A 27,144-nucleotide genomic window follows, 5' to 3' on the forward strand; every position below is an offset into this window, starting at 1 on the left:
CCCCTGGCGCTCCGCGCCGCCTGCAGCCTGCGCGCTCCCCGCTGCCTCCGCTCCACGGCCGCCGCCCGCCAGGAGCAGCCGGGGGAGCCGGCCCGGCCGCCGCCGCCTCCTGACCCCGAGCGGGGCTCGGTGCGCGGCGGGACCGGCCCGCGGGGGACGCGCCGGGTGCAGCCGCCGCCGCCCGCTGTGGACTTCGGGGACCCGCGGGAGGCGTTTCGCAGCAAGAGCAGCGCGGAGCTGGTGCGGGCGCTGCTGGTGCTGCGGCTCTGCGCGCTGGAGCCGTTGGTGGCGCGGAGCCGGCAGGTGAGCGGAGCCCGGGCCCCGTGCGCGGGGGGTTCGGAGCCGGCTTGCCGGGGCTCGGCTGCTGCCCCGCGGGGCGGAGCTGGGGGGCTTCGGGAGCCGCCTGGGGTCCGCGCCCCTCGGGGCTGCGCCTGTGGGCGCGCGTGTCCCGGCGTGGGAGCTGGGGTGCGGAGCTCGGCATCAGGGCAAGGCACAAAGCCCCGGCGATCCCCTCTAGCCTGCGCGTAACTGATGCCTTCTGGCCTCCCTCGCTGGCTCTGGGCTTTCTCCGGGGGTACCGGGTCTGGGCTCAGGTGCTGAGAGGATCTTGTCTTTACTATGATTGTCCCGTGTCTCACTGCCCTTCCCTCAGAGGCCGCGGGTGCCCTGTGCCTGGCATGGGGGCCGGAGACCTGGGCTCCATCCTGGTGCTGCAAGGGCACGGTTCTGGGACCGCCCTCGTGTCCCTCCTCTGTACAAATGGGGATCATGATTTGGACCCTGTGACCGGCAGAGCAGGGTGGTGTCCCTACCGCTAAGGCCAGAGCTCTGGTATGACCAGTGCTGGCTGGAGCCTGAAGTCGGGCTAATCCATGGCCCTGCGGCTATTGGTGCATCTGGGTCTTGGGTTTCCCCAGCACTATTTCCTCCACTGAAAGCTAATGCAGAGCTGTTAGCCCAGGTGTGGCGGGGCAAGGAGGTGCCTGCGCCGAAGAAAGCGGTGTCTTACGCGGGCTTTGTGTCTTGTAGCTGATGAACCTCAGCAGGAAGTTGCTGGGGCAGCAGCGGTTTGAGAAGCTGATGAAGATGACCTTCTATGGGCAGTTTGTGGCTGGCGAGGACCAAGAGGCCATCAAACCCCTGATCCAACGAAACCGTGCGTTTGGGGTGGGCTCGGTGCTGGACTACAGCGTGGAGGAGGATCTGACACCGGAGGAGGCGGAGCGTAAGGAAATGGAGTAAGCGTTTGAGTGCTTCTAACTGCTAGTTTGCAGACTGCAGGCAATTAGAAGCAAAGCTTTGGGCAACCTGTGCTGATGGATATAAACGGGGCTGGTGCAAGGAAGTTTTGCGCCCTAGGCAAAACTTCCACCTTGTGCCCCCAGCCCCGCGGCAGCTCCTGCCCCTGCCCTGCCCCGCGGCAGCTTCCCCCCCTCCAGGAGCCGTGCAGCAGCTCCCCACCCCAGCTCGCCTCTGCTCTGCCTCCTCCCCGAGCACACTGCGCCTGCTCTAATTCTCCTCCCCTCCCAGGCTTGTGGCGCCAAACAGCTGATTGGCGCCGCAAGCCTGGGAGGCAGGAGAAGTGGAGCGGCCCCTGCGCTGGGAGATGGAGTCTGAGCCGCATGTGTCAGCGCGCTGCCGGCAGCCCAGCCCAGGAACGCTGTAAAAAAAAAAATTGGGGGCACCGCTTTTTGGTGCCCCCAAATCTTGGTGCCCTAGGCAACCGCCTAGTTTGCCTTAATGGTAGCACTGGCCCTGGATATAAATACACAACACGGCTAGTACTGCCAGATCTCCCAAAGCCTGAGATCAGAACTGGGACCACCTTTGGGGAGCTTTTGTGGTTCATGAGGGGAGCAAGAAAATAGAGCTTGGCTCTTCAAACCTCCTGATGTAGAAAGGTATCCCAGGGAGTGCTGAGAGAGGGGCAGAGCTAGTGTGTGGGGTGAGATGAACTAGGCAGCAAGTTGTGCTCCAGTAGTGGGTGTTACCTAAGGGGGGACCATCCAGTGAGGATTTTCCCTTTTTTACCCGCCTCTGTTATCCCAGGGTTGCTGCTGGCCCAGGAGAAGGAACTATCTGATAGTGTGAGTTAAGCTCCTTTTTTTCAGGCCGTGTTGCTCAGGCAGCCTCGTTATAAAAGGGAATGGCTGGAGCTTGGTGTCCATGCTGAGCTTTCCCAGGGAAGCACACCCCATAACAAATGGGATGTCCAAGTCTTGATTTGGCTGCTTCTGTTCTGTCTTCTGGTCCCTTGGCTTTCCTTTTTGGCCTTGCTTCAGGCCCATGACAGCTTGATGGTCTCTGTTCCTTTGTTCTACCTCAAAGTTATCTTAACCTTTAGATTTGAGCTAGTGACCTGAGAAACCGGTTCAGGCTGTTACACATTCACCGCAGCCATTTCAAATCATTCGTTCATTCACACTGTAGTTTGCCCTGCATGGATGTGGTGACCTTGCCTTACTGTTCTGGTCATGTTCTCCTCAGACTAGCCCATATGTGAAAAGAGAATGTACAGTTCAGATTTCTAGCTTCCCTGGTGCTGACACCACTCTGCTTTGGCACCAAAAAGCCACCCACCCACCCCTGCCTCCAAAGGATTGTGTAGTTGGGGTGCCACTAAGCATTTTCCTTCTGGGACGTCATCCCACCTGCATGCCCTTTCCCAGAGACTGAGAGGTGGAGCGAAGAATTTACCTGTTCCTTTCCCTGTGTGGAGAAAGGGCCTGTTTTCCAAGGACCCAATTTGAGATACCTTCAAAGGGTCTGATTTTTAAGAAGTGCTGAACAGCCACCCTCTGAAAATTGGGTCCCTAAGCTGTCTCGGCTTGGATCCCCAAAATCACTGGTCATTTGGAAATTCTGGCCCAGTGCATGTTATGCCCAGTTATTGCAGACAAAACTACACAGGATCGTTTCAGGGGGCAAGACAAAGATGCCACATTTATTATAACACAATTTGACTTATGACCAATCACACACACACACACCAGATGTTCTGCAGCTGCTGTATAGTTACCAGTCCTGAACATAGCTTGAGTCTGTGGCTTGATTTTGCAGCTTGGGTTCGTAGCTTGTGGCGGCTAACTGGCCAGGAAAGCTGGCCACAAGGAAGGGCTGGGACTCTGTTGGGCATGCACCAATGCCCTTCCATGTCCATACCTCATTCACACATCTAACCTAAACTAATAAGATTACAGCAGGGTTTACAAAAATGAAGGTTGCAGCAAGCTTTTACAAAATGGAGTAAGCGTTTTAAAATGGGGTTTGGATTACAGTATGGCAAACAGTGAACAGACGTTACAATGTAGGCAAGTGTAATGAATGGTGAACAGACGTTACAATACTGAAACAGTGCAAGTCTGTGATTTAAGCAGGAATTGGATTGACAGTGAAACTTACAAGGGCAATTGGCTGAACAGCTATGGCTCTTAACAAGCATCTTATTGGCCAATTAGTCAGTTATTGGGGTAACCAGTTTCATGAATGAATGTTGTTTCATTCATATAACTTTACTTACAAAGTTACATTAATAAAGTGAACAATTAAAAACAACTTCATTCATCAGTTCTACACAGTCCAGGACCTGTGTGCCCCAGCGCTCTGATCTGTACATCTGCTGTGGGATCAGAGCTGCGTTTGGCCAAGCCAGGTTGTCTCTGGCTTGTGGTGCTGAATGGCACCTGCACTAATACAGCATGTGCTCTGAACCAGTGTGCACAGGATCTATGTCCTCCCCTCATGCGGGTGGGCTCAGGGCTGCTGAATCCTCAAGCCTGGCCTGGGGTAGTTTGCTGTGACCTCAGTAGTGGGCGAGGACTAGATTACCGTGGAGCACCTGGTGCAGTTGAAGGGAAATTGTCCTCTCTGCCTCCGCCTGCAAGTGCCTTGGACAGAATGTACCCTTTCAAACTTGCCAAGGGCTTGCCCTTCTTCCTGGTAATGCAGTTGGCCAATAGGGCCCATCCCCTTCCATTTGATTGGCTGTCACTGAGGCAGAGCCTTTAGGTAAGCACGGGGGCTGCCAAGTTCTGTGCTTGAGTCCACCCTGCAGGCAGATCTAGCCTTGGAGCTGCTGCCAGGATCCCTCCCCATCCCCTCAGAGCTGTACTAGAGTTCTGCCCTCAAAGGACCATTTCTTGCAAGACTTGTGTCCCTAGATCCCTCCCCTGGTAGGTGCTCAGTCTGAGACTGTTCAGAACAGTGTTGATGTGGGGCTGGGACGTTCGGGAAGGCCTGAGAGTCCTGTTTCCTCTGCAGGGGTGAGCTGCAGACCTGCTTTGCCAGACAAGAAGCCGTTGAGGCACCCACAGAAATCCTTGTGGAAGCTGCCCAAAGACCCCAAAGCAGCTCCAAGCGCACTGCGCTCGCTCACCCCCCTTCATCTTCAGGAGCAGGATTTACCCTGATACATGGACAGCTGGGCCACAGATCAGTCTCCTGCTGAGTTTCTTGAGGGTGTTCGCTAGAGGTGCTGCTCTGACACCTCCCCATGGGGTGGGTGGGGAGGGCACTTTGGGGACACCTTGTCCCCCACCTGGTCCTGGGCAGGTTCACACATCTGGCCTGCTGGGAACTCCTGCATTAGCTCCCTCCCTTCCACCCCACGTTACTCAGGAAAACTGGTTCCTCTCTCTCCAGGGTCTGGTGTATGTGGCTGAAGGGGGGAAGAGGAGGGGAGGCTGAGCCTTGGTCGGGGGAGAAGGATTTCAATCCACTGCATGTCTGCTGGCCCCATATGGAGAGTGGGGGGGTTGGCATGTACTGGCTGTGAGATGGTGGACATGGCTCAGCTCACTGGCAGCGTTCGAAGTAGCCCTACCTGGAATTCGCAGACTTGGTACAAAAGTGGCTGCGGAGGAACGTCTAACAAGCTTTTCCCCAATTAGACATGCGTCCGGTCTTGGCTCTGCCCTGTGCAGAGCTGTGATGTGTCCTGGCAACGGATTGTGCTAAGGAGATGCAATAAGTAACTGCACGGTGTCACTAACACGGCCTGTAAGCCGCCATGCCCATCGGCCGGTGTCCTTGCACGTGGTGTTGGAGTTACTGACAGGAGGTTGGAATTGACTCATCCCTGTAGCAGTTCTCTTGCTGTTTCCAGCAGGTTATTTTGCAAACAGCTCGTCAGTCTTACGCAAGGGTGCAGGCATTGCTGTCACTGGATTCAAATAGTCTCCGCGTACTGCACTCTGCTCTTGGATTGTTGCCTGCTCCTTTGTAATGAATTGTCATGTGTCTGATCCAGGTATCAGTGCAGTAGCTGGTTCATGGAGTATTTTTCACACATGTTGGACTGTTCGACATAAGTTCTCTGCTGTCAGCATAGAGCGGCTACATGAGCAACATCACAGCGATAGAGCTGTACTGCTGTAAACTCGCTAGTGTGGGCATGGCCTGAGTAACTGCCCAGCAATGTTCATTAGCTTCCTGGCATCTGTTTCTTCTCGGTGAAAGTTGTTAGTAATGGAGCATTAATCCGATGTAATGTTTCCCTGGAGACTTACCAACTAACTCTGAGATCAAACTTGACCTCAGTAGAAGCTACTCCAGACAAATGGTGTTACACCAAGCCCATCCTGAAGGTTTGTCTACACTACAGGTTACGTCCGTATAATTTGTGTCGCTTGGGTATGAATAAGCCCCCCCACACCGTGAGCAACGTAAGGTACACCTACCTAAGTGCCAGCATGGACTGTGCTATGTCAGTGGGCGAGGTCTCGCAGAGGTGGATTTATTATGCCAGTGGTGTTACCTGCACACTCTAGGGCACCCACCTTTACCTAGTTCCCAGGGATCAAGGTGTACTCTTCTGTGGGTTTGCAGGACCTTTGTATCAGTGAAATATCCTTAACCTCCCTCTGTTAACAATCACAGCAGAATACACATGCTAAGAACACAATGCTGTCCTCACCAATCCTGATCATGCAGGCAGACTTTACCTGTTGGCCAGGCAAGATCAGTCTCACCTGAGTTCTTGTTGCATGTCAGGGTCGTGCAGAGGATTCTAGCAGCTCTGTTCTGGGCTGAGTCTTGGAGGTGAGTTCTTCTTTCAGGTCTTTCCTTTTCCTTTTTTTGCCCAGACAGTCTCCTCCTTGGAACCCAGTTTATATAGTGAAACTGGAGTCCTGCTTAGCTATACCTTAACCCAGGGGCCTGAGAAGGAACCAGAATTTACCAATGTACATTGCCGAAGAGCCAAGTAATACAAGTCAGCAGCACACCATCAGCCTCCCCCCCCACACACACACACACACATACACACATTCCCAGCAGATCCTGCCCACCGGCAGCCCGGCCAATCAGCATCTCCCCCTCCCTCCCCGCACCTCCCAATTAGCTGTTTTGTGGTGTGCAGGAGGCTCTGGGGGAGGAGTGAGGATATGGCAGGCTCAGGGGAGGTGGCGGGAAGGGGTGGAGTGGGGGCAGGGCCTGTGGCAGAGCCAGGGGTTTAGCCGTGAGCACCCCCTGGCACATTGGAAAGTTGACGCCTGTGGCTCCAGCCCCGGAGTCGGTACCTATACAAGGAGCCGAATATTAACTTCTGAAGAGCCGCATGTGGCTCCGTAGCCAGAGGTTGACCACCCCTGCTTTAACCAATCATTTCACTAAAATGTTACGCAGTTTTGTCCAATCCTAACATATTGCAAAACAATTCTTTGCCTAGTCAGACCCCACCACCTTAGTTGAGTTAAATCTTGCAAAATTAGTTATGCAACAAAGAACCAGAAAAACAAGGAAGCAGGGACTCATCCCCCCCCCCCCTCCTCCATGAGAACCACACAGCAATACCAATGGCTGCCCATTATCTAGCTAGCTAGGAAGCGCCAGCTGCTCCTCTTGGTGGGAACCTAGTAACCCTGAGTGTCACTCCAAGACTGGATGATTGTAACTAGGAACATCACTCCAGGCCACTTTAACTGTAGCCTGCGTGGTTCATGGCAGCCCCAAGGCACGTGGCACCAGAATGCCACCCCTGCCCACTCCAGGTTCAGGTCACTGGCTTGGTCCTAGTCTTTAAAGCCCCTGCTGGGCTGGGGCCAGGCCTCCAGAACACCTGGTTCTCTCTCTGACTCCAGAGACCACTGCCCTCATCATGGCACAAACTCCAAAGCCAGCCTGCTGCTCTTGGCCCTGAATCGGAGGATCTTCCAGGGTGGTCCAGGCTGTGGGGCACTGTGCCTAAGGAGATGGAAATACACTTTAGCTCTGCCTCCTTCAGAGCTGGGCTGTAGGAATTCACAAATGGGGAAAGACTTGAAACACTGCAGCTGAGCCCTGGGAGATGAGAGGTGCTGGTGTCAGGTGTGTAATTCCTCCAAACCCTGCTGGACCTCCGTGCTTCAGGCTAGTCTTGTCTTGTGTGCGCACGGAGCTGGCTGTTCTGGTGCAGGGGGTGTTGGCGTTGCACTAGGCTGCTTTGCACTCTATTCAAGGGGATGTCTTTTCTCTCCTGACAAGGTTTAGTCCCTTATTGGTCCATCCCATAAGCGGTTGTGGGCAAATATTTAAGCAAGTCTGGGTTATCTGCTGTGATGTCTTTGCTGGCTGGGATTCACATTCCAAAAAGCAGGCTGTTCCCGGGAGCTTGTCTGTTTGTTCAGCTGGGAAAAGGATTTTCTTTTTGGCTTTATTAAAAGGCAAACCCCGTTCTATCAATGCACCATTCTGACTAATACTTTAAGCCCCGGGCCAGGCACCGAAAAGCCGCACTATTCTAATGCTGAAGGAATGTTGACCAAGTGGGCATGTCGATACATGAGCGCACGCTCTCCCATGTTAACAAACCAACTGTGAACTTCTTGCTGCTGATCCGGTTTGCGTTTCGCTCAGCCTGACCGGGCCCGTTTCGCTGCCTGCTACACAACCTCTAGATGCACAGTTGCTCTTGGAGATCCCAAGAGCCGGGCTACACAGTGTCCAGCTTTGAAAGCACATACAGTTAAGCCAGTGCAGCCCCTTCGTGTGGGCACAGTGAAGCCTGTGTAAAAGGTGCAGAAATTGACGGCCCTGGCATGTCCCTTCCCCAGCCGTACTTGTAGGAGGATTCTGCCTTGCTGTATTACATGTCCCTTGCTCCCAGCTCTGTGGCTGCTCTCTCCAGGCAGTACCTCTGTCTGTTAAATGCTGCCTCTTGACTTTCTCTTTCAGCTTTCCCTTGGGGGGGGAGGGGGAAGGCGAAGCTGGTATTTGCAGCCTAATGCAGAGGCAGGTGGGGTATTGCCTGTACTGCTCTTGGTCTGAGTAGTGCCATTGGCCGTAGCAGAGAGAATGCAGAACGCAGAGTTCAGCAAGGGGGCCCCATGCCGCTGCCCTCGCTGCAATTGGACGGCTTTGTAGCTCGTTCATCTGGAATTTCATTCTGCTTCTAAACCAACCAGAACCCACTGCTGACCCCAGGGCCCCACCAGTCCTTCCCTCAGCTTCATGCTAGGCCTAGCCACTTGTTCGCATGCTAATCTACGGTGCCTCTGGCTAAGAGGAGAGACTCAAATCGACAAGAGGGAGTTTTGCATGAGGGTGGTCCCTCTCGCTGTCCCTATCAAAATCTCGCCAAAGGGTGCCTTCCAGCCTTGCTGACGGCTTGTGAAAGATCATTTGCTGCATACGGTGGGACTTGCACTTTTTTAGAAAAACCTAGTAAACGAAATACAAAAAACTACATTAAAATTAGGGCTGTCAAGAGATTAAAAAATAATCGTGATAAATCGCACTGTTAATAATAGAATACCATTTATTTAAATATTTTTTGATGTTTTCTACGTTTTCAAATATATTGATTTCAATTATAACACAATACAAAGTGTACACTGCTTGCTTATTTTTATTACAAATATTTGCACTGTAAAAAAACAAAAGAAAATAGTATATTTAATTCACCTAATACAAGTACGGTAGTGCAGTCTCTTTATAATGAAAGTTGAACTTACAAATGTAGAATTATGTACAAAAAATAACTGCATTCAAAAATAAAACAATGTAAAACTTTAGAACTTACAAGTCCACTCAGTCCTACTTCTTGTTCAGCCAATTGCTCAGACAAACAAGTTTGTTTACTATCAGAGGGGTCGCCGTGTTAGTCTGGATCTGTAAAAAGCAACAGAGAGTCCTGTGGCACCTTTAAGACTAACATGTATTGGAGCATAAGCTTTCGTAGGTGAATACCCACTTCATCAGACGCATGTATCTGACGAAGTGGGTATTCACCCACGAAAGCTTATGCTCCAATACATCTGTTAGTCTTAAAGGTGCCACAGGACTCTCTGTTAAATTTGTTTACATTTATGGGAGATAATGCTGCCTTCTTCTTCCGTACAATATCACCTGAAAGTGAGAACAGGAGTTCACATGGCATTGTTGTAACTGGTGTCGCAAGATATTTACGTGGAAGATGTGCTAAAGATTCATTCCTTTCATGCTTCCACCATCATTCCAGAGGACGTGCGTCCATGCTGATGGGTTCTGCTCGACAATGATCCAAAGCAGAGCAGACCGATGCATGTTCATTTTCATCATTTGAGTCAGATGCCACCAGCAGAAGGTTGATTTTTGCTGGTTCAGGTTCTGTAGTTTCCACATCGGAGTGTTGCTCTTTTAAGACTCCTGGCAGCATGCTTCACACCTCATCCCTTTCAGATTTTGGACGACACTTCAGATTCTTAAACCTTGGGTTGAGTGCTGTAGCTATCCTTAGAAATCTCACATTGGTACCTTCTTTGTGTTCTTAAATCAAACATGTGATGGGTCATGATCGTCCGAGACTGCTATAACATGAAATATATGGCAGAATGCGGGTAAAACAGAGCAGGAAGACCTACAATTCTCCCACAAGGAGCTCAGTCACAAATTTAATTAATGCATTATTTTTTTAACGAGCATCATCAGCATGGAAGCATATCTTCTGGAATGGTGGCTGAAGCACAAAGGGGCATATGAATGTTTAGCATATCTGGCACATAAATACCTTGCAACGCCGGCTACAAAAGTGCCTTGCGAACGCCTGTTCTCACTTTCAGGTGACATTGTAAACAAGAAGCAGGCAGCAGTATCTCCCGTCAATGTAAACAAACTGGTTTGTCTGAGCGATTGGCATTGAAAATAATCCAGAAGAGAAGCACAGGCAGGAGGAAGAACTAGGGCAGGGTCAGTGCTTGGGAAAGGAACCACCACCTGCTCTGAAGCAGGCCTGGAGAAAGAGGGGAGATGGATGCAGTGAAGGGGCTGAGGCCTCAGCTCTCCGTAGAGGGTATGTGCTGGCGCAGTGCAAAGCTTTGGGGTAAGCAGCACAGGGTGGTACAGGCTGGTGCTGTTTGTTATAAAGACCCTGTTGAAGGGAGATGGGGGCTCATCTATGCGATGGCAGCCCTCAGAAGTGACTGCCACCTATCCGTGTGACACTCGTCACAAAAGTCGGGGCATTTGCCCCAGGGTCCAGCTGAACTAGTGTGTGGACGTTCTGGTTTCCCTGCAGTTTCATGAGGGGAATTTGCTCTCCTCCCCTATGGCAGTTTCTCCACCCCAGAGCTGGCTGCCTCATGGGGTGGGGTAAGAATCTTAGCTAACATTTTCCAAGGCACTGAAGGTCCCACTGATTTTCATGTGGCGGGGGGAGGTGGTTGCACATGACTAACTCTGATGGGCTTAGGCCCGAAGGAGGCTTTGGAAAATATCCCTTTCCCCGTCAGCGAAGTGCTCTGGGCCCAGAGGCACTCGAGAGAAGCGCTTCTATGAATGGCTATTGCCGGAGTGAAGCACAGGAAGGATGAGGGGCTTGTGGGGATCTGGCCCCTTGGGTACAGGGAGCTGACCCCTGTGAAGCCAAGATTGCTGGTTGTGAGGGGGTGGACTATAGTCCCAGGGGGGCTCCTGGACTGCCCTGGTGCCTGTCTCACCATCTGCTTCCTCCCTCTAGCTCCTGTACCTCTGCGTCTGAGAAGGAGACGGGGGGTGAGTGACACAACCGCTCCTAACACATCCTAGTTGGATCAGACCCTCCCCTCCCCAGCATGCTCCAGCGCTCTGGCCCTCACACCCTGGTTGTGCAGAAAGGCCTGGGGCTCGTGTGGCCAATGGGTGGAAAGTACCTTGATCTGTTCGTAATCTGAAAACCCAGGCACAGGCTGTGTTTAAACTGCTCTGGGGGGGCCTCAGCTCACGGGGGGCTCACGTTGCCACAGAGCTGAGATCCCGGAGATCGGGCAGCTGCTGAGTTCTCACGTAGGTGTTAAGGCTGGAACATCTCATCTGCTCTTGTGCATGGCACAGGCCAGAGATTCCCACCCTGTGAGTCCTGCATCCAGCCCATTGGCTTGTGGCCGAGCTGGAGCAGATCTTCTAGAAGGACCTCGATCCAATGAGTCCTGGGACTTTCTCCTAGGGCGTGAGGAAATCTCCCCAGAGGCTTAGGCAGGGCTTGAGCTGATGGGAATGGTGAGAGTAAGGGGGCTTGTTCCAGGGACATGTGGGCTCTTGGGCATCTCCTCTCCTCTGCCGTGTCTGCAGCACGCTCCCCCTACCTGTCCCCAGGTGCCGCCCAGAGAGAGAAGCAATACCTTGCGCATCGGGAGTTTGGGGACCGCCGGGACAGGGTCATCAGTGCTCGCACCTACTTCTACGCAGACGAAACCAAGTGTGACCAGCACATGGACACGTTCCTGCGCTGTATCGAGGCCTCGGGTAGGTGCCCTGCATATGCCACCACCAGAGTGCCCTGTGTCGGCTGTGCCCGACTGTCCCCCTGGGAGCATCTGGCCCTGTGCCCCTCCCCCAACAGGCTGCATTGCCAACCATGGGCCGTGGCTCTCCGGGTGCCCTCCTGCTGCAATGCAGAGGCCAGGCGCTGCGGCAGTCTCTGGAGGGTACCCAGCTGGGACGAAGGGCAGATCTGCCAGCTCACATGGGCTTTCTGAATTCCTCCCCCCTCTCTGGATTGCCCCGGACCGCTTTCCTTTACCTGCCCTGGAGTTACGGATGCTGCAGCCACCTCCGCTCTCTCTGCCTTTGTTTAGGTGGCAGCTCCGAGGACAGTTTTTCGGCCATTAAGCTGACAGCTTTAGGAAGGCCTCAGTTCCTGGTGAGTGAGCGACGCTTGGTGGCAGGGGCCCCCCGTGATAGCAGAGGGAGAGGCCGGGAGGAGGGTTGCTCAGGCTGAGACAGGCTCCGGGAGTTACTTGGAGACTCTTCCAGGTGGCAGGAGCCGCAGAGGAGGCGGCTCTGGCGTGTAAAAGGACGGAGGCCCCAACGCTAGATGAGGGCAGCGCCCCACCGCTTGGGCTCAGTGCAGTGAGCTGGGTGCCAGGCAGGATGGTCCCTCCCATCGGGTCCAGGCCAGGCACATGCTTATGGACTATGTCTGTCAGCGATGCTCAGTAGACTCCCTGGGGAGGCCAGTGTCCTGGTCAGGGCAGCAACTTGGGCCTTAGTCCATCCCTGGAGAGTCAGAGCTCCTCTCTGATGTCTGGCCCAGGCCTCACCTGATGTAGAAGGGCTTGAGCTTGCCTCTCACTTTGAGGATGGAGAGCTGGCTAAATGCCAGGTTATCTCACTGGGGACCCCCTGCCTAGGGTCAGGTTTAGGGGCCTTAATCTTTACTAGGAGGGTAGTGGGAGGTGCCAGCACTGTCCGGTTGGGAGCCCAGCAGGGCCAAGCCTGCTCACTTGGCGTGGCAGAGTGCTCTGAGCCATCCCTGCTGGGGAGAGGAGCAGGGAGCTCACCCTGCGGTCTGCTCCCCCAGCTGCAGTTCTCGGAGGTGCTGATGAAGTGGAGGAAGTTCTTTCACCAGATGGCCGCAGAGCAGGGCAAGGCGGGGCTGGCTGTGATGGAGACCAAGCTGGAGGTGAAAAAGCTGCAGGTGAGTTAGGCGTAGTGCTCCCAAAGGAGCTGTCCTCCCCAACTCTGCCCCATGGGCATCTGTGCTGCTCGTGCCCTGGATGCATCACCCTCCTGCGGGACTGTGCCCCCACATTTCTCAGGGGGTTGTGAAATGCTCTGGGGCCTTGGATCAAAGCACTGGGGAGGGCTCTGAGTTACTCCAGAGAATTCTTTCTCAGGTGTCTGGCTGGTGGGTCTCACCCCCATGCTCAGGGTCTCTGACTGATCACCATATCTGGGGTCGAAGGAATTTTCCCCAAGGTCAGATTGGCAGAGACCCTGGGGTTTTTTGCCTTCCCCTACAGCGTGAGGCACGGGTCACCTGCCGGCTTGAACTTGTGTAAATGCTGGATTCTTTGTAACTTGAAGTCTTTAGACCATGATGTTGAGGACTTCAGTCACTCAACCAGCGGTGAGGGGTCTATTACAGGAGTGGTGGGGGAGGTTCTGTGGCCTGCGATGTGCAGGACCTCAGACTAGATGTTCAGGATGGTCCCTTCTGGCCTTAAAGTGTTAAGACTGGAAGGAGCATTGTTCTGGTTCCATGCCCAGTGACCGAAAGAGCCAGTAAAATCGCTCCCTAGCCAAGTCGGCTCGTTTCTGTGCATTTCCCCCAGTCTTTCCCTTGCACTGGAATCCCCATCCCCCTTCATAGGTCCCAGTGCACCATAAGTCTCCTGAGCTCCATTGTTGCCCCTTCCAGGCAGGGCAATGGGAGGAGCCCCCTTGTGCTGGTACCAGTGAGGTCTGTCCCAGTGGCTGATGCGTGTACCTGCATAGCTCCTGCACTAGCCCTCTTGCAGCCATGAGGCTAGCGCTCCCTTCTCTCCTGAGAGCTGCTCAGCACTAGGGGAGATCCCTCTGGGAAGCGCCGAGTGGCTGTTTGGTGCCTTTGACCCCATGGGGGCTGTGCGGTGTGCAGGAGCGGGCACAGTCCCACCCCGTCCATCGCCTCAGAGCAGGGTCACAGCTCAGGGTAGAGTCCGGGCAAAGGCAGCAGTTTGGGGACAGCAGGCAGCAGCAGGGACTCTGACCTGCTCCTTTCTCCTTGCAGGAGACCCTGGCGAACCTTGGGATTGCGACCAAAGCGGAGAGCCAGCACTGGTTCACAGGCGAGGACCTGGGCGTGTCTGGGTGAGCTCCCTCCTGGACCACAGCCAGCCTGACACTCTGGCCTTCCCGGAATGTGCTGCAGAGTGGGGAGGGGGGGGGTGCCACAGAAAGGAGCACGTGGAGGGGTCCCAAAGGCTTCCATTTCAGTCAGTGTGTGCGCTGCCAGAGAGGGGAGCTTCCCGAATCCTAGAGCAAGGGTCCTGGGAGAGGTTGCCTTTCTCAGAGGCCGGGGAGCTGCACTGGGAAGGGGTAAGAAGCGGTGTTGGCCATGTTTGTGGTGGGCATTTTGAGGGGCGTGTTACTTCTCCGAGCGGTAGCTGGCTCGGGTGGAAGGGTTTGCCTGGGTACGTAGCTAGAGTTGCCATGCGGATCCTGCTGCTCTGCCAGGCTCCTGGTGACCAAGGACCTACGCCCAGGGAGCGCTGCTGAAATCCCCCCAAGCTGGGCCATGACGGGCAGCACTGGGCTCTGGGGCACTAATCCAGCCTGACTAGCGAGGGAGCTGCCGGTGCACCCCTTGGGGAGGCCGGCTGGGTTCGGGGCCAGCCTGCAGCTTACTTGGAGCTGGCGCTAACGCGGGTCTTTCTGGCTGCAGCACTGTGGACTTGCTGGACTGGAACAGTCTGATTGACAGCCGAACGAAGCTCTCCAAACTGCTGCTCATCCCGAACATGAAGGTGGGTGAGCAGCACTATTTTGGCCCAGGGCGAGGCCCCAAGGGAACCCTCCTGAGCAGTAGAGCTCCTCCCAGGTAATGGCATGGGACACTGCAGCTGGAGAGCTCCCATGGTACTGTGCTGGACTGGGAAGGGGGCACCATGCATCGGGCCTTCCGATGTCTTAGCCAGGCCGTTCTAAAACTCCCAAGTATCCGGGATCAGCCAGGCACATGGGAGGCGCTTCCTGTCGGGCACTTCATCTTGATATTCGTCTGATCCCTTGATTGCATCCCATTTCTTCTACTTACACCATACAAAATTCTCTCCCCTTGGGGTCCTCACCCTTCAGCCCCAGGTTACCCTCTTTCTGCACCATCCCAACGGGGTTGGGAGGGCTAAGAGTTTGTCCTTGTTGCATCCCTCCATGCACTGGGCTGCAAGGACCTGCATTCCTGACCTCTCCTTGGTGGGCACTGTCACTAGCACTAGCTGGAGAAATGCAGAATCCAGAGGGCCTGAGCTCGGGTCTTGGCAGGTAAGAGAAGTCAGACCTCTTGTTAATGCGTCATTGCAAGTTTGGGGTGTGCTGACTGAATGTGGAAGAGGAGCCACTGGGTGGGACAAACTGAACTTGATAGAACTGAGACATTCAGGGAATTGTTGCCTGATCTATTGATTATGTCAATTTGTTTTCCCCTGTTACCACGCTAGGTTCTTGGTAGGTCCTTGACCCAGGATCAGGCCTGGTATTATCAGAGCTCCTGATTTGGGAGCCACAGGAAGCAGGATTGCAACAGTCACACTTCAGCTGTCGCACTCTTTCTAGTTCTATTAGTACAGTTCAGAGCCACAAACACTAACCCTGTAGGCAGCTAGAGCTAATGCAGATGGAGCTGAGCATCCCTCGACTCTCGCCATCCTTTGAAAAACAGCCTCGGGTATTCGTGATCTTCCCCCTCACCATCGTCAAGAGCCACACCTCTCGAGCCACACAAGCTGGGATACAACTTGTGTTATACCGACACCACTAGGCCTAGTGCATATTCAGGAGGGGTTTCAGCCCCTTTTCCTTCTTTACTGTTCCTCCCCCTACTAATGGGGTGCCCTTCTCCCATGGGCTTTTACCTCAAGCTTATTAGCATAGATGTCAGATAGATCCCATGACATTCTTAGAGTCAGACATCTGCTGATGTCCCTGACTAAAAATATCCCAAGCTGGTATCAACTAGTATGTCATGGTTGCAGCAGTTTAGTCCCTACAGCTCTCTGCCTTGTGCTGTCTTATGATCTAGGGTTACCCCCGGTTAGCTACTCCTGTTAAGGCTTTTTAGGCCTTGGGCCTTGGTTAGTTTAGCTAAGCTACTGCCTTACAGGCATTGAGGCTTGTAAGCTCATTGCATTATTAACTTATACCTATGCCTCACCTAGCAAGTACCTTCACCTATAGGCTACAACAGCCATTGGAGGTGAGGGGAGATGAACACAACCCTGTTTTGTGGTGGAGTAGCTGAATTAAGGTTGTCTGCAAATGAAAGGGCCACAGACCTGGGACATGGAGGTGGGGCGCCCACAGCCAGGAGCCATCTGGGAGCCACTCTGCTTGCCTGTTACGGGCACTCGGGGAGTGCTAGTTGAGGTGTCTGTGGCTAAGCCAAGACTTGAATTTGGGGCCAGGCAGAAGCGAAGAAAGAGCCCTACAGGAGCAGACATGGATGTAGGCGTCTTCTGCATTGAAGCGATGCTCAGATGGCGATCGGGAGCTGGTAGTGGTAGGGAGGGGTGACTGGGCGAGGCACCTGTCAATACTCCGTGCCAGTGTGGGTGATGGTAGAATGTTGCTAGCTGCCACACGGGTAGGAGTAAAGCCGGCGGCAGGGTCCTTGGCTCCAGAGGGCAGTAACAGGATGAAATGGCCTTGGTTGATGCCAGGCTGGGCTCTGAGGACACAACTTGAACTGGATGGAGGAGATGGCTGGTCAGATGTACATGGCAGTGTGTACAGGTGCCCTCCCAGGCTAAGCAGAGCCCTGCGTGGGAGCAGGTCTGGGGGGGGAGGGGTGGCTAGAATCCATCTACCCTGGATGGAGAATGGGCTCTAGGGGCTTCAGAGAGGACCCTAGAGCCCTAAAGGTCAGTCATGGGGCTGGTTTTGTTCAATATATACATTAATGATCTGGAGGATGGCGTGGACTGCACCCTCAGCAAGTTTGCAGATGACACTAAACTGGGAGGAGTGGTAGATACGCTGGAGGGTAGGGATAGGATATAGAGGGGCCTAGACCAATTAGAGGATTGGGCCAAAAGAAATCTGAAGTTCAACAAGGACAAGTGCAGAGTCCTGCACGTAGGACGGAAGAATCCCATGGACTGTTACAGACTAGGGACCGAGTGACTAGGCAGCAGTTCTGCAGAAAAGGACCTGGGGTTACAGTGGACGAGAAGCTGGATATGAGTCAACAATGTGCCCTTGTTGCCAAGAAGGCTAATGGCATTTTGGGCTGTATAAGTAGGGCATTGCCAGCAGATCGAGGGACATGATCGTTCCCCTCTATTCGACATTGGTGAGGCCTCATCTGGAATACTGTGTCCTGTTTTGGGCCCCACACTACAAGAAGGATGTGGAAAAATTGGGAAGAGTCCAGGGGAGGGCAACAAAACTGATTAGGGGGCTGGAGCACATGACTTATGAGGAGAGGCTGAGGGAACTGGGATTGTTTAGTCTCCAGAAGAGAAGAGTGGGGGGGGATTTGATAGCTGCTTTCAACTACCTGAAGGGGGATTCCAAAGAGGATGGATCTAGACTGTTCTCAGTGGTGGCAGATGACAGAACAGAGAGTAATGGTCTCAAGTTGCAGTGGGGGAGGTCTAGGTTGGATATTAGGAAAAACTTTTTCACTAGGAGGGTGGTGAAGCACTGGAATGGGTTCCCTAGGAAGGTGGTGGAATCTCCTTCCTTAGAGGTTTTTAAGACCCGGCTTGACAAAGCCCTGGCTGGGATGATTTTAGTTGGGGATTGGTCCTGCTTTGAGCAGGGGGTTGGACTAGATACCTCCTGAGGTCCCTTCCAACCCTGATACTCTAGGGTTTGATGATTGCTGCCTCTTGGGGCTCCAGCAGCTCAGAGCTGTAGCAGCGCTGCACTTATGTCCCGGCTAGAGCAAGGGAGCTGGGCCCTGCGGGTGTCAGCAGCCGAGCTGGGCTCTAATCTGCTCTTCCCAGACGAGAAGGTGGGGCGGGGAGACAGGGCTGAGGCGGATGCTCAGGCTTCACCTCTGCACAGCCCAGTGCTGCTGGCCTGAGCAGAGAAATGGGTTGGACACTCGCCAGGCTGTCTCGGCCAGGCCTGCCAGTGGAGTTGTTCCCCTGGCATGGAACGAGGGCAAGTTCGGGGCTAGGGGCGCAAGGGTTCTCCTCTCTAACAGCTTCTTGTGGGGCTCCATCCTGCTTCCCAGGCCCTGCCCTGTACCAGCTTTCCCAGCCCTGCTGAGCCGGCAGCTGCCATGACCCCAGGCACCTCACCCTCTACACCCTTTCTGTAACATCTGGGGACCACCAGCTCTGGCTCCAGCTCCCAGTCGAAAGTGGCAGGTGCACAGGGTTGGTGAGTGGGGCTGGGTGGCTGCCCCTTAGAGTCTGGAGCATGCTGGTACTCCGAGGAACCTGATCCCAGCTGGGCCCCCTTCCACTGCACTTTGATGCACACAGTTAAGCACACGATACTTGCCTGCAGCCAACGTGTGTAAATGGGGAGGGAGTGGATAGCTGCATGGGCTCTTGGGGTTGGCGCTTGTCCTGATGCCTTGTGCCATGTCCTGCTTTGCACCTGGGTGAGGGAGGGAAGGCTTATGGTCTGTAATGTCCAGGCTGTGGCCACGGGGGGATAGCACTGAGGCTGTCCGGTGCTTCTCCTTTCAGACTGGCCAGTTGGAGCCTCTGCTCTCGCACTTCACCGAAGAGGAGGACCTGCAGATGAAGCGAATGCTGCAGAGGATGGACGTCCTGGCCACAGTTAGGAGCTGCCCTGCCTGTACCATCATGGGGGTCTTGGTGGGAAGTTCTGCCAGCCAGGGAGGGGTAGAGTGGGCCCTGACCCCACGGTGAGGGAGATGGACCTGCTCACCCATACCCCAGCATGGCCTCGGTGCCAGAAGTGTTTGGGCTGCTCTCAGTGGCCCTAGGGTCACAGGGCTCTTCTAGCAGGTGTTCCCTGGAGGCATTGGCCTGCAGGTGAGTGTGCTGCCATCTGCAGGACCTGTGTAGTACTACACACAGCAGTGGGTTCGGGGTTGGCCCTGCAGACTCCACCTGGGCAGAACCTGTTCACTGCTTGTGGCCAGACCTGAGGAGTGTCCTTCCCCTTGCAGAGAGCCCTGGAGCTGGGAGTGAGGCTGATGGTGGACGCTGAGCAGACCTACTTCCAGCCAGCCATCAGCCGGCTCACCCTGGAGATGCAGCGCAAGTTCAACATGGAGAAGGCTGTCGTATTTAACACCTTCCAGTGCTACCTGAAGGTGAGGGTCTGGCTGGTGCCAGCTGCGGGCAGGGGAGCTAGGGCCAATGGTGTGTGGGGTGCAGCCTGCCTGCCTGAAGGGCCCCAGATGCAGTGGTGGCAGCGTGCCAAGCAGTGGTGGCAGGTAGTGGGGTGGAGATGGGTCATGCTGTAGGAGGAGGCGGTGCTCCAGTGGCAGCTCAGTCTCGGGGCAGAACTCGAGGAGCAGGCTTGGAGCCTTGCTCCCCTTCTGCCCCCGGACAGCATGTGTCAGTGCAAGAAGCGACTGCTCCTGGCTGTGGATGGCACTGCTCCGCCTTTCCGCTGCAGGAGGCGTACGACAATGTGACGATGGATGTGGAGCTCTCTCGCCGCGAGGGCTGGCACTTCGGGGCCAAGCTGGTCAGAGGCGCGTATATGGAACAAGAACAGGCCCGAGCTGCCCAAGTCGGCTACGAGGATCCCCTCAACCCTACGTACGAAAAGACCAACGAGATGTACCAGAGGTAGGAGTGCCAGAGCTGGGATGCTGGGGTGAGGAGGTGGTGCCCTGGGTACTTCCCTGTGCCCACATGTGATCTGTCCTGCAGGTGCCTGGACTACGTTCTTGAGGAGATCAAGTACAGCCAGAAAATCAAAGTGATGGTGGCATCGCACAACGAGGACACGGTGACGTTCACCATTCGCAAGTAGGTGGCAGCGTGGCAAGAGCAGTGGGTGCCAGAACTCAAATAGCGGTGGGAGGTGGTGTTACCAGATCTGCCCATTACTTTGGGGTATGCTTATTTATTCGGGTTACTCTGCTGGGGAAGGCGATTTTGTAATCCTATCAATGTACTGCTTGTGTCACTTGTGTTTTCATATGGAGCTCTACTTCTCCCTTCTGCAAGTCCCCTCCCAATGGAGCTATCCTGCAGGACCTAGGGTCCCTAGGGCTGGGTTACTCCAGAACCAGATGCGCACACGCGCGTGCACACACTAACAGAGCAAGTCTGAGCAGACCGGGTCAATCAGCACTGTCAAGATGACCACTTATATGTCTCTGGGCTGGAGGGAGCAGCACTTTCAAGCTGCCTCTCCTTATATGCCCCTGGGCTTCATGGACTGGGTCAAGCAGCTCTTTCAAGCTGTTACCCTTATGCGTCCCAGATTCAGCACGTCCCTATCCCCACTCCCCCATCCCCACTCCCCCAACACAATTGTACTGGCAGTAACCTGCTTGATGAGCAAACCCCACAGTATTTTGGGCGCTGCAGGGATCTTTAGCTTAGGTAAAAGAAGCGTTGCTGTAGAGTGAATGGGGGAAGCTAAAACACAAACGAGTAAAGTTCAGCAAGAGAGAGAAGCAACTAACTTAACCAGAAAAGTTATTTATTGAATAATAGTGATAACTACACAAGGAGGACTAAACCAACATAACATACATGATTAAAGGCTAATACCTAAGGTAGACAGGAAAATGAAGAGAGAGAGAGGAGGTCTTACCGCTCAATGGAGCTTGAACTGGTCGGGGTTCCCAGATGATGGTGGTAGCTGAGGGTCCTGAGGGCAAGAGGCAGGCAGAGTCCCCAGCACGATCAGTGAGGAGATGATGGAGTTCCAGTGGAACTGATGCCTAGTTTGGATCTAAGCATCAGAACCCTGACTAGAGGGTGAGTAGGGATTTTTGTAGAGAAAATACAATTGTTCAAGGGAGAACACTAGATTTGTTTATAGGTAAGCTGATGACTTAAGAGTTTTCTTTAGACTAGACAACAGGAGCTGATCACTCTTGGCTATGGATGGTGGCTTCTTCCAGGGAGCTCACAATGCAACTAGGCTGCTTCAGTATTTGGATATCAATTAAGGATTTATTACTAGAATTTGTCTGATAACTGCTGAGCTGGGTGTGTGCAGACATAGGTTCATTAGCATCTGGAGCAGAGATTCCCATGATGCAGTGCTTCCCTGCTTTCTTTGGTCCCAGAATTTAGTTTGGTTTTCTGTTCTCCATTCTGTATGTATGTTGAGATGCTTTAATCTTGTCACCCTTGTCCGGAGGGGTCTAGGTGTGTCTCCCAATGCCCTTCACTGCTCTCTGCAAGTTTTTTCCTCTGGGTTTTGGTTTAAGCAGAGGCTGGGGCGGGAGTGTCTTTCATGAGTCAGGCTGGATACTGCCCCCTGGCTCCCCAAGAACACAGAGGTGTCTGGTATCAGTGGGGCTGCAGCAGAGCAGCTGTGTGGGAGCCTAGGATGAGGATAGCAGGGGCTGCTATTGCAAGAAGGCATTGAGGGGTGGCAGCAGAAGTGTGTGGGTGACGTTTGCACAGCATCTGACAGCACTAGGAACAGTGGCTGGCCAGAGCTAGGGAAATGCGAATGGCTAGGCAGCAGTTCTGCAGAAAAGGACCTAGGGGTTACAGTGGACGAGAAGCTGGCTATGAGTTGACCGTGTGCCCATGTTGCCCAGAAGGCCAACGGCATTTGGGGCTGTATAAGTAGGGGCATTGCCAGCAGATTGAGGGACGTGATCATTCACCTCTATTTGGCATTGATGAGGCCTCATCTGGAGTACTGTGTCCAGTTTTGGGCCCCACACTACAAGAAGGATGTGGAAAAATTGGAAAGAGTCCAGGGGAGGGCAACAAAAATGATTAGGGGGCTGGAGCACATGACTTATGAGAAGAGGCTGAGGAAACTGGGATTGTTTAGTCTGCAGAAGAGAAGAATGACGGGGGACTTGATAGCAGCCTTCAACTACCTGAAAGGGGGGTCCAAAGAGGATGGATCTAGACTCATCTCAGTAGTAGCAGATGACAGAATAGTGGGTAATGGTCTCAAGTTGCAGTGGGGGAGATTTGGGTTGGATATTAGGAAAAGCTTTCAGTAGGAGCGTGGTGAAGCACTGGAATGGGTTACCTAGGGAGGTGGTGGAATCTCCTTCCTTAGAGGTTTTTAAGGCCCGGCTTGACAAAGCCCTGGCTGGGATGATTTTAGTTGGGGATTGGTCCTGCTTTGAGCAGGGGGTTGGACTAGATGACCTCCTGAGGTCCCTTCCAACCCTGAGATTCTATGATTCTAAAGGGGCTGGAAGAGGGAGGGCCTGTGCATGAAATGGCATTGAATTCATGTACCTTCTTGTGCAGTTAGGAGAAATTGAATCGGGGCCCTGGGATGTCTGGCAAATAGGAGATCAGACCCAGGCAGAAGCAGCTTTCAGGAAAGGACTTTGCTTGCTCTGCAGTGACCTTTCTGGCCTGTGGATGTAAATCTGTTAGCTCAGACCGGTGCTGAATGCCAGACTCCTGGGTTTTTGTATCAGTGGGAGTATGAAGGCCAGTGACTGCAGATGTTGCACAGTGGCCGGCCGAAGATGTGCTGGGGCTGTAAACTGTTCCATGCAGCACTGTGTGCTGGGCAGATGCGTGGGTGAGGGCATGCAGCAGTTCCAGGGAAGAGCTGTGCCAGGCACTCTGAGGGGATGGGCACTAGGTACCCAACTCTGCCATGCTTCTCTTGCAATCTGCTCCTTTTTTACCCTTGGGGAAGTTGTTAATCTAGGCCTGTGGGTAATAGACCTCTGGAAAAGGAGCAGGATTCCCTGACCTAGAGGCTGCTTCACTGTCCCTCCAGCTCACTCTGTCCTTCTAGTGTAGCATTTCCTTTCTCCATTGTTATATGGAGCTAGACCTAGCTCCTAGAAGGGACCTTGAAAGGTCATTGAGGCCAGTCTCCTGCCTTCACAGCAGGACCAAGTACCGTCCCTGACAGATTTTTGTCCCAGATCCCTAAATGGCCCCCTCATGGATTGAACTCACAACCCTGGGTTTAGCAGGCCACTCCCTCCCCCCTTCCTGCTGGGCATCTCCTGATGTGACTCTGTGGTGCTTCCATTACAGAATGGCAGAGCTTGGCATTCATCCCTCTGAGAAAAAGGTGTACTTCGGGCAGCTGCTGGGCATGTGTGACCAGATCACCTTCCCTCTGGGTAAGTGGTGTGTTCCTCTGGGCGCCCAAGAGGGGGAAGGGCTGGGGTTTGCTGTGCTGTTTTCAGTCAGTGAGTAAAGAGCCATCTGACTGATATATTTTTTTTTTTAAGTCCTTGAACAAAATCTCTCATGTGTGATTACTAAAGAAACGAGTCATGAGGTGGGAGGCTAGGTGTATTCGTGGATCAGAAACTGGCTGAGAGGAGAAAACAGGAGGAATACGTCGCTTTTGTCATGGCAAAAAGTTAAGAGCGGGTGCCAGAAGGCTGCGGGTGCGGGGCGGGGTTTAATGGTCTGGGAAAGGGGCCGAGCAGTGAAGTGATGCAATTTGCAGAGGCTGTAACTTAGGTTAGTCAAGCCCAACATGGGCATGGCAGAGCTTCCGAGGGGCCTGGCTAGGCCAGGGAAGAGGGCAACTCAGTGCTGAGCAATGCAGGAGAGGACACAATAGCTTGTGCACCTTGCCACGTTGTAACAAACTGTGCGAACTCAGGACGGGGGCCAGTGTGTGTGGCCAGCTCACTGAAGATCTGCTCAATGCATGGCTGTGGTCAAGTCCAACCAGATGTTAAGGTGCATAAGAAACAGGACGGAGAATATAGTCGTAAGTTCATTATACAAATCCGTGGTTGGTGCACATCTGGATCCTGTGTACTGTATCTTTCACCCAGTCTCAAAGGATATTGCACCGTTAGAGGGGCACAGAGCCAAGTGACTATGACCAGAGGCAGGAAAAGCTTTGGATGAAGAGATGGAAAAGACGGGCACCGGTCTCCTTTGAAAGGAGATACATACATAAGGGATAGGATAGAAGTGTATAAAATGACTGATCTAGAGAAGGAAGATTGTGTGCTTGTCCTCTGTCTACTAGAGCAAGGAACATCCAATGACATTGGAAGGTGACAAATTCAAAGAACAGGAAAAAAGTATTTTCATTCTAGGTGTAACGAGACTGTGGAACTCACTGCCACCGTGTATTAAGGCAGAGAACTTAGCCACATTCAAAGGCTATTGGACACTTCTATGGGTAACAAATAGCCAGAGGAGTTGAATTAAATTTAAAAAGCTCAAGAAAAGACATAAACCCTCCTACTCCTGGACTGGCGCTCACTAACTACTGGAGGTCAGGAGGGGACTCCCCTGGGGCAGGTGACTATCCCATCACTACCTATTGTGAAGTGTCTTACACCTTGCCCTGAAGCAGGATACTGGCCTAGTGGGCCATAGCGCTGACCCAGTCTGACAATACCTGTGTCCACACCGGCCTGGCTTCAGGAGCTCTGATGCACCTTCATGGTGGAACTGCTGGCTGCTCTTAATCACTAAAGCTTGTGGGACAACTGGAAGAGCTGATCAAGTGGTTTCTTCCCCCCCTTGGCCTGTGTAAGTAGCCCTGGCATCTAATCCTCTGCCGCAGTCTCCCCGCATGCTCTGCTGACACAGGCACGTTCGCACTCGCCAGCATTCCTCTGCTATGCCTACAGGGAAGAGGAGGAAATGTGCCCGATGCCGTGGCTACTGTGGCACTACATTTACATGGGAATGTCGTGCACGTGGAGGTGTGGTGTGGTCTGCCTGGGGCACTGTGCAGAGCTGCCCAGCGCTGCTCCACCCTTGCTTTAGTCCCTCTTAGGACAGTGCTGTTCACGCTGCCTGAGCTGGCGTGGATGAGGAGCGCCGAGGCCCATGGTAACGGTTCACGTGCCTGTCACTAACGCAGCGGCGGTGCTGGGCTGTTACTCTTCACCCCACTAACGCAGCAGTTTCTTTGGCAAGCTGAGGGTGGCTTGGCCCCTCCAGTCTCCTTCAGCCAAGTCACTGGCCTGCTGGCGCTGGCTGGCAAAGACCAAGTTTGTCATAACTTGGGTGTTATCTGCCTCTCAGGACTACTGTGGAATGATTCAGACATGTTCTCTATGGCTCATCTTCCTCCGCTCTGCTTCATGGGAGAGTCACTTAGGTTCACACTGAGTCTGAACCTTTCTCTTGAGTCCCTTTGGTACCTTCAGAGCATTTCCAGAATTGTCCCTCCACCCTGGAGCACCTTGGGGCTGCTCTCGCTCCTCCCTGCATCCTGTCTTGCGGTCTCTGCAGATTTCTACATGAAGCATGAAAGGGTTCAACGTGCTGCAGTCAGACTGTAGTGAACGTGGTGAGGTGTAACGAAGAAATGGCGTTAGCAGATCATGTAGGGTGGCGCTTTCCTGTTGGGCTGCCTTGAGGCCAGGGTGCAAATTCCTTTGCTTGGAATGTTAAAACAAGAGGGCTCTCTGCAGTGAGTCTCTTTCCAGAGGCCGTGGAGGTGGTCTAGCTCAGGGGTGGGCAAACGTTTTGGCCCGAGGGCCACATTGGGGTTGTATGGAGGGCCAGGTAGGGAAGGCTGTGCTTCCCCAAACAGCCTGGCCCCCGCCTCGTATCTGACCCCTCCCACTTCCCACCCCCGACTGCTCCCTTCAGAACCCCTGAGCCATCCAACCCGCCCTGCTACGTGTCCCCTAACTGCTAATTGCTCCCCTGGGATCCCACCCCCTATCCACACCCCTGCCCTGGACAGGCCCCCCAGGACCCCACACCTATCCAACCCCCCAGTACCCTTAGCCCCTCCCTGCAGAACCACTGCTCCCTGTCCCCTGACTGGCCCCCAGGACCCCCCGCCCCTTATCCAACCCCCCAGCCTACTTACCATGCCCCTCAGAGCAGCATGTCTGGCAGCCGTGCTGCCTGGCTGGAGCTAGACATGCTGCCGCTCTGCTCGGCAGGAGCACGCAACCCCTGCCGCCCAGAGCACGGTCCGCGTGGCTGCGGGGGGGCGAACAGCAGGGGAGAGGGCTGGGGGCCGGGCAGAACGGTCCTGTGGGCTGGATGTGGCCAGCGGGCCATAGTTTGCCTACCTCTGGTCTAGCTGCACTAGGAGCATGTCCCAGGTGCAATTCCAAAATCTTGCTCTGGGAGGCCAGATCCTGAGTTGGTGTGAACTGGTGTCAATGGAGTGGGGTTGATTTGCACTAGCAGAGATTCATGCCCACTGTATCCTGTAAGTTACCTTGATTTCTCTCCTCAGGGCAAGCAGGTTATCCAGTCTACAAATACGTTCCCTACGGCCCTGTGAACGAAGTGCTGCCGTACCTGTCCAGAAGGGCCCTGGAAAACAGGGGCTTCATGAAGAGAGCCAAACGCGAGAGGGACCTCCTCTGGAGTGAGTTCAAGAGAAGACTGATCACTGGCAGCCTCTTCTGTAATCCAAGCCACTAACCTGCCCTGCCTGGGGCTGGGATATGCTGCAGCAAATGTCCCAGACAGGCAGACCTAGCGGCTTTTTAATAACTGCTGCTGTTTTTCTCCAACTACCCTTTTCCACCAATCTGTCCTCCCCGCAGAGGCCTTCTCCCGTGGCGAAGACCTTCTCTAGTGCATTAATATCTGACCTGCACCAGTGACCCTCCAGTAAACATCTCCGCAGCGGGCCCACGTCACTGTCCCTGCTGTGGGATGGTTCAGGAGCAGCCGTTTCCTTAAGGACGTCCTTACACCCGTGCAATTAAATGTTGTCCTAGGACACCGTTGCCTCTCTGGGATTTAATACGACTGCAGAATGGGCCCCAGTTAAAGGCAGGGCTTTGTGGGAGAGCAGCGACAGGGTAAAACAGTGGGACTCTCAATCGTGTCACTGCAAGCCATAGCCACAGGCTTGTGACTCCATCCATCTTCCTGGTGCTGGCAAGATCCTGTTGCTGGCTCCTAGGAGGATGGATGGCATGCCCCAGGGGTCAGAGGATAAGTCATCAGAAAGCAGTTGTAGCTTGGTTCCCTCCCCAGGGTGGGGTGAGGACGGTGAGAGCTGGGTGTTCACAATGTAGGGGGAGGTTCCATCCAGGCAGCTCTGTGGCCTGCCTGTTGCTAGGGGTTACGTACGTCTTGAATTGTGTCCTCACCAGGGGGAGTGTCCCTGGTTTACAGATAGGGAAACTGAGGCACACAATGGTTAAGTGACTGGTCTGAGGTCACACAGGAAGGAAGTCTAGTAGAGCCAAGACTGGTTCTCAGG

The 27,144-nt window shown here is 53.9% G+C and overlaps 1 protein-coding gene across 2 annotated transcripts; it reads left to right on the forward strand.

Annotated features, from left to right (window-relative positions):
• Window positions 1–26,655, forward strand: PRODH (proline dehydrogenase 1). 2 transcript variants are annotated; one of them, XM_054006299.1, is made up of 14 exons: window positions 1–303; window positions 1,030–1,238; window positions 10,913–10,947; window positions 11,503–11,676; window positions 12,009–12,073; window positions 12,734–12,850; window positions 13,925–14,004; window positions 14,579–14,660; window positions 18,558–18,650; window positions 19,007–19,153; window positions 19,462–19,637; window positions 19,722–19,820; window positions 23,010–23,098; window positions 26,161–26,655. In XM_054006299.1, exons 2-14 carry the CDS (start codon window positions 1,033–1,035, stop codon window positions 26,349–26,351), a joined length of 1,554 nt encoding a protein of 517 aa, XP_053862274.1. In that variant the 5' UTR covers window positions 1–303; window positions 1,030–1,032; the 3' UTR covers window positions 26,352–26,655. The 2 variants fall into 2 exon arrangements, with proteins under 2 accessions (XP_053862274.1, XP_053862275.1); XM_054006300.1 differs by having other exon boundaries at window positions 2–303; window positions 11,527–11,676.
• Window positions 26,656–27,144: the final 489 nt, after the last annotated feature.

Source organism: Malaclemys terrapin, chromosome 16 (genome assembly GCF_027887155.1).
Source record: "Malaclemys terrapin pileata isolate rMalTer1 chromosome 16, rMalTer1.hap1, whole genome shotgun sequence".
Lineage (NCBI taxonomy): Eukaryota > Metazoa > Chordata > Testudines > Emydidae > Malaclemys > Malaclemys terrapin.

Coding starts and splice junctions, on each gene's coding strand:
- PRODH (XM_054006299.1), top strand. CDS start 1,033: ATGAACCTCAGCAGGAAGTTGCTGGGGCAGCAGCGGTTTGAGAAGCTG. Junction 11,677..12,008: donor GCGCTGTATCGAGGCCTCGG/GTAGGTGCCCTG, acceptor GCCTTTGTTTAG/GTGGCAGCTCCGAGGACAGT. Junction 18,651..19,006: donor GGATGGACGTCCTGGCCACA/GTTAGGAGCTGC, acceptor TTCCCCTTGCAG/AGAGCCCTGGAGCTGGGAGT.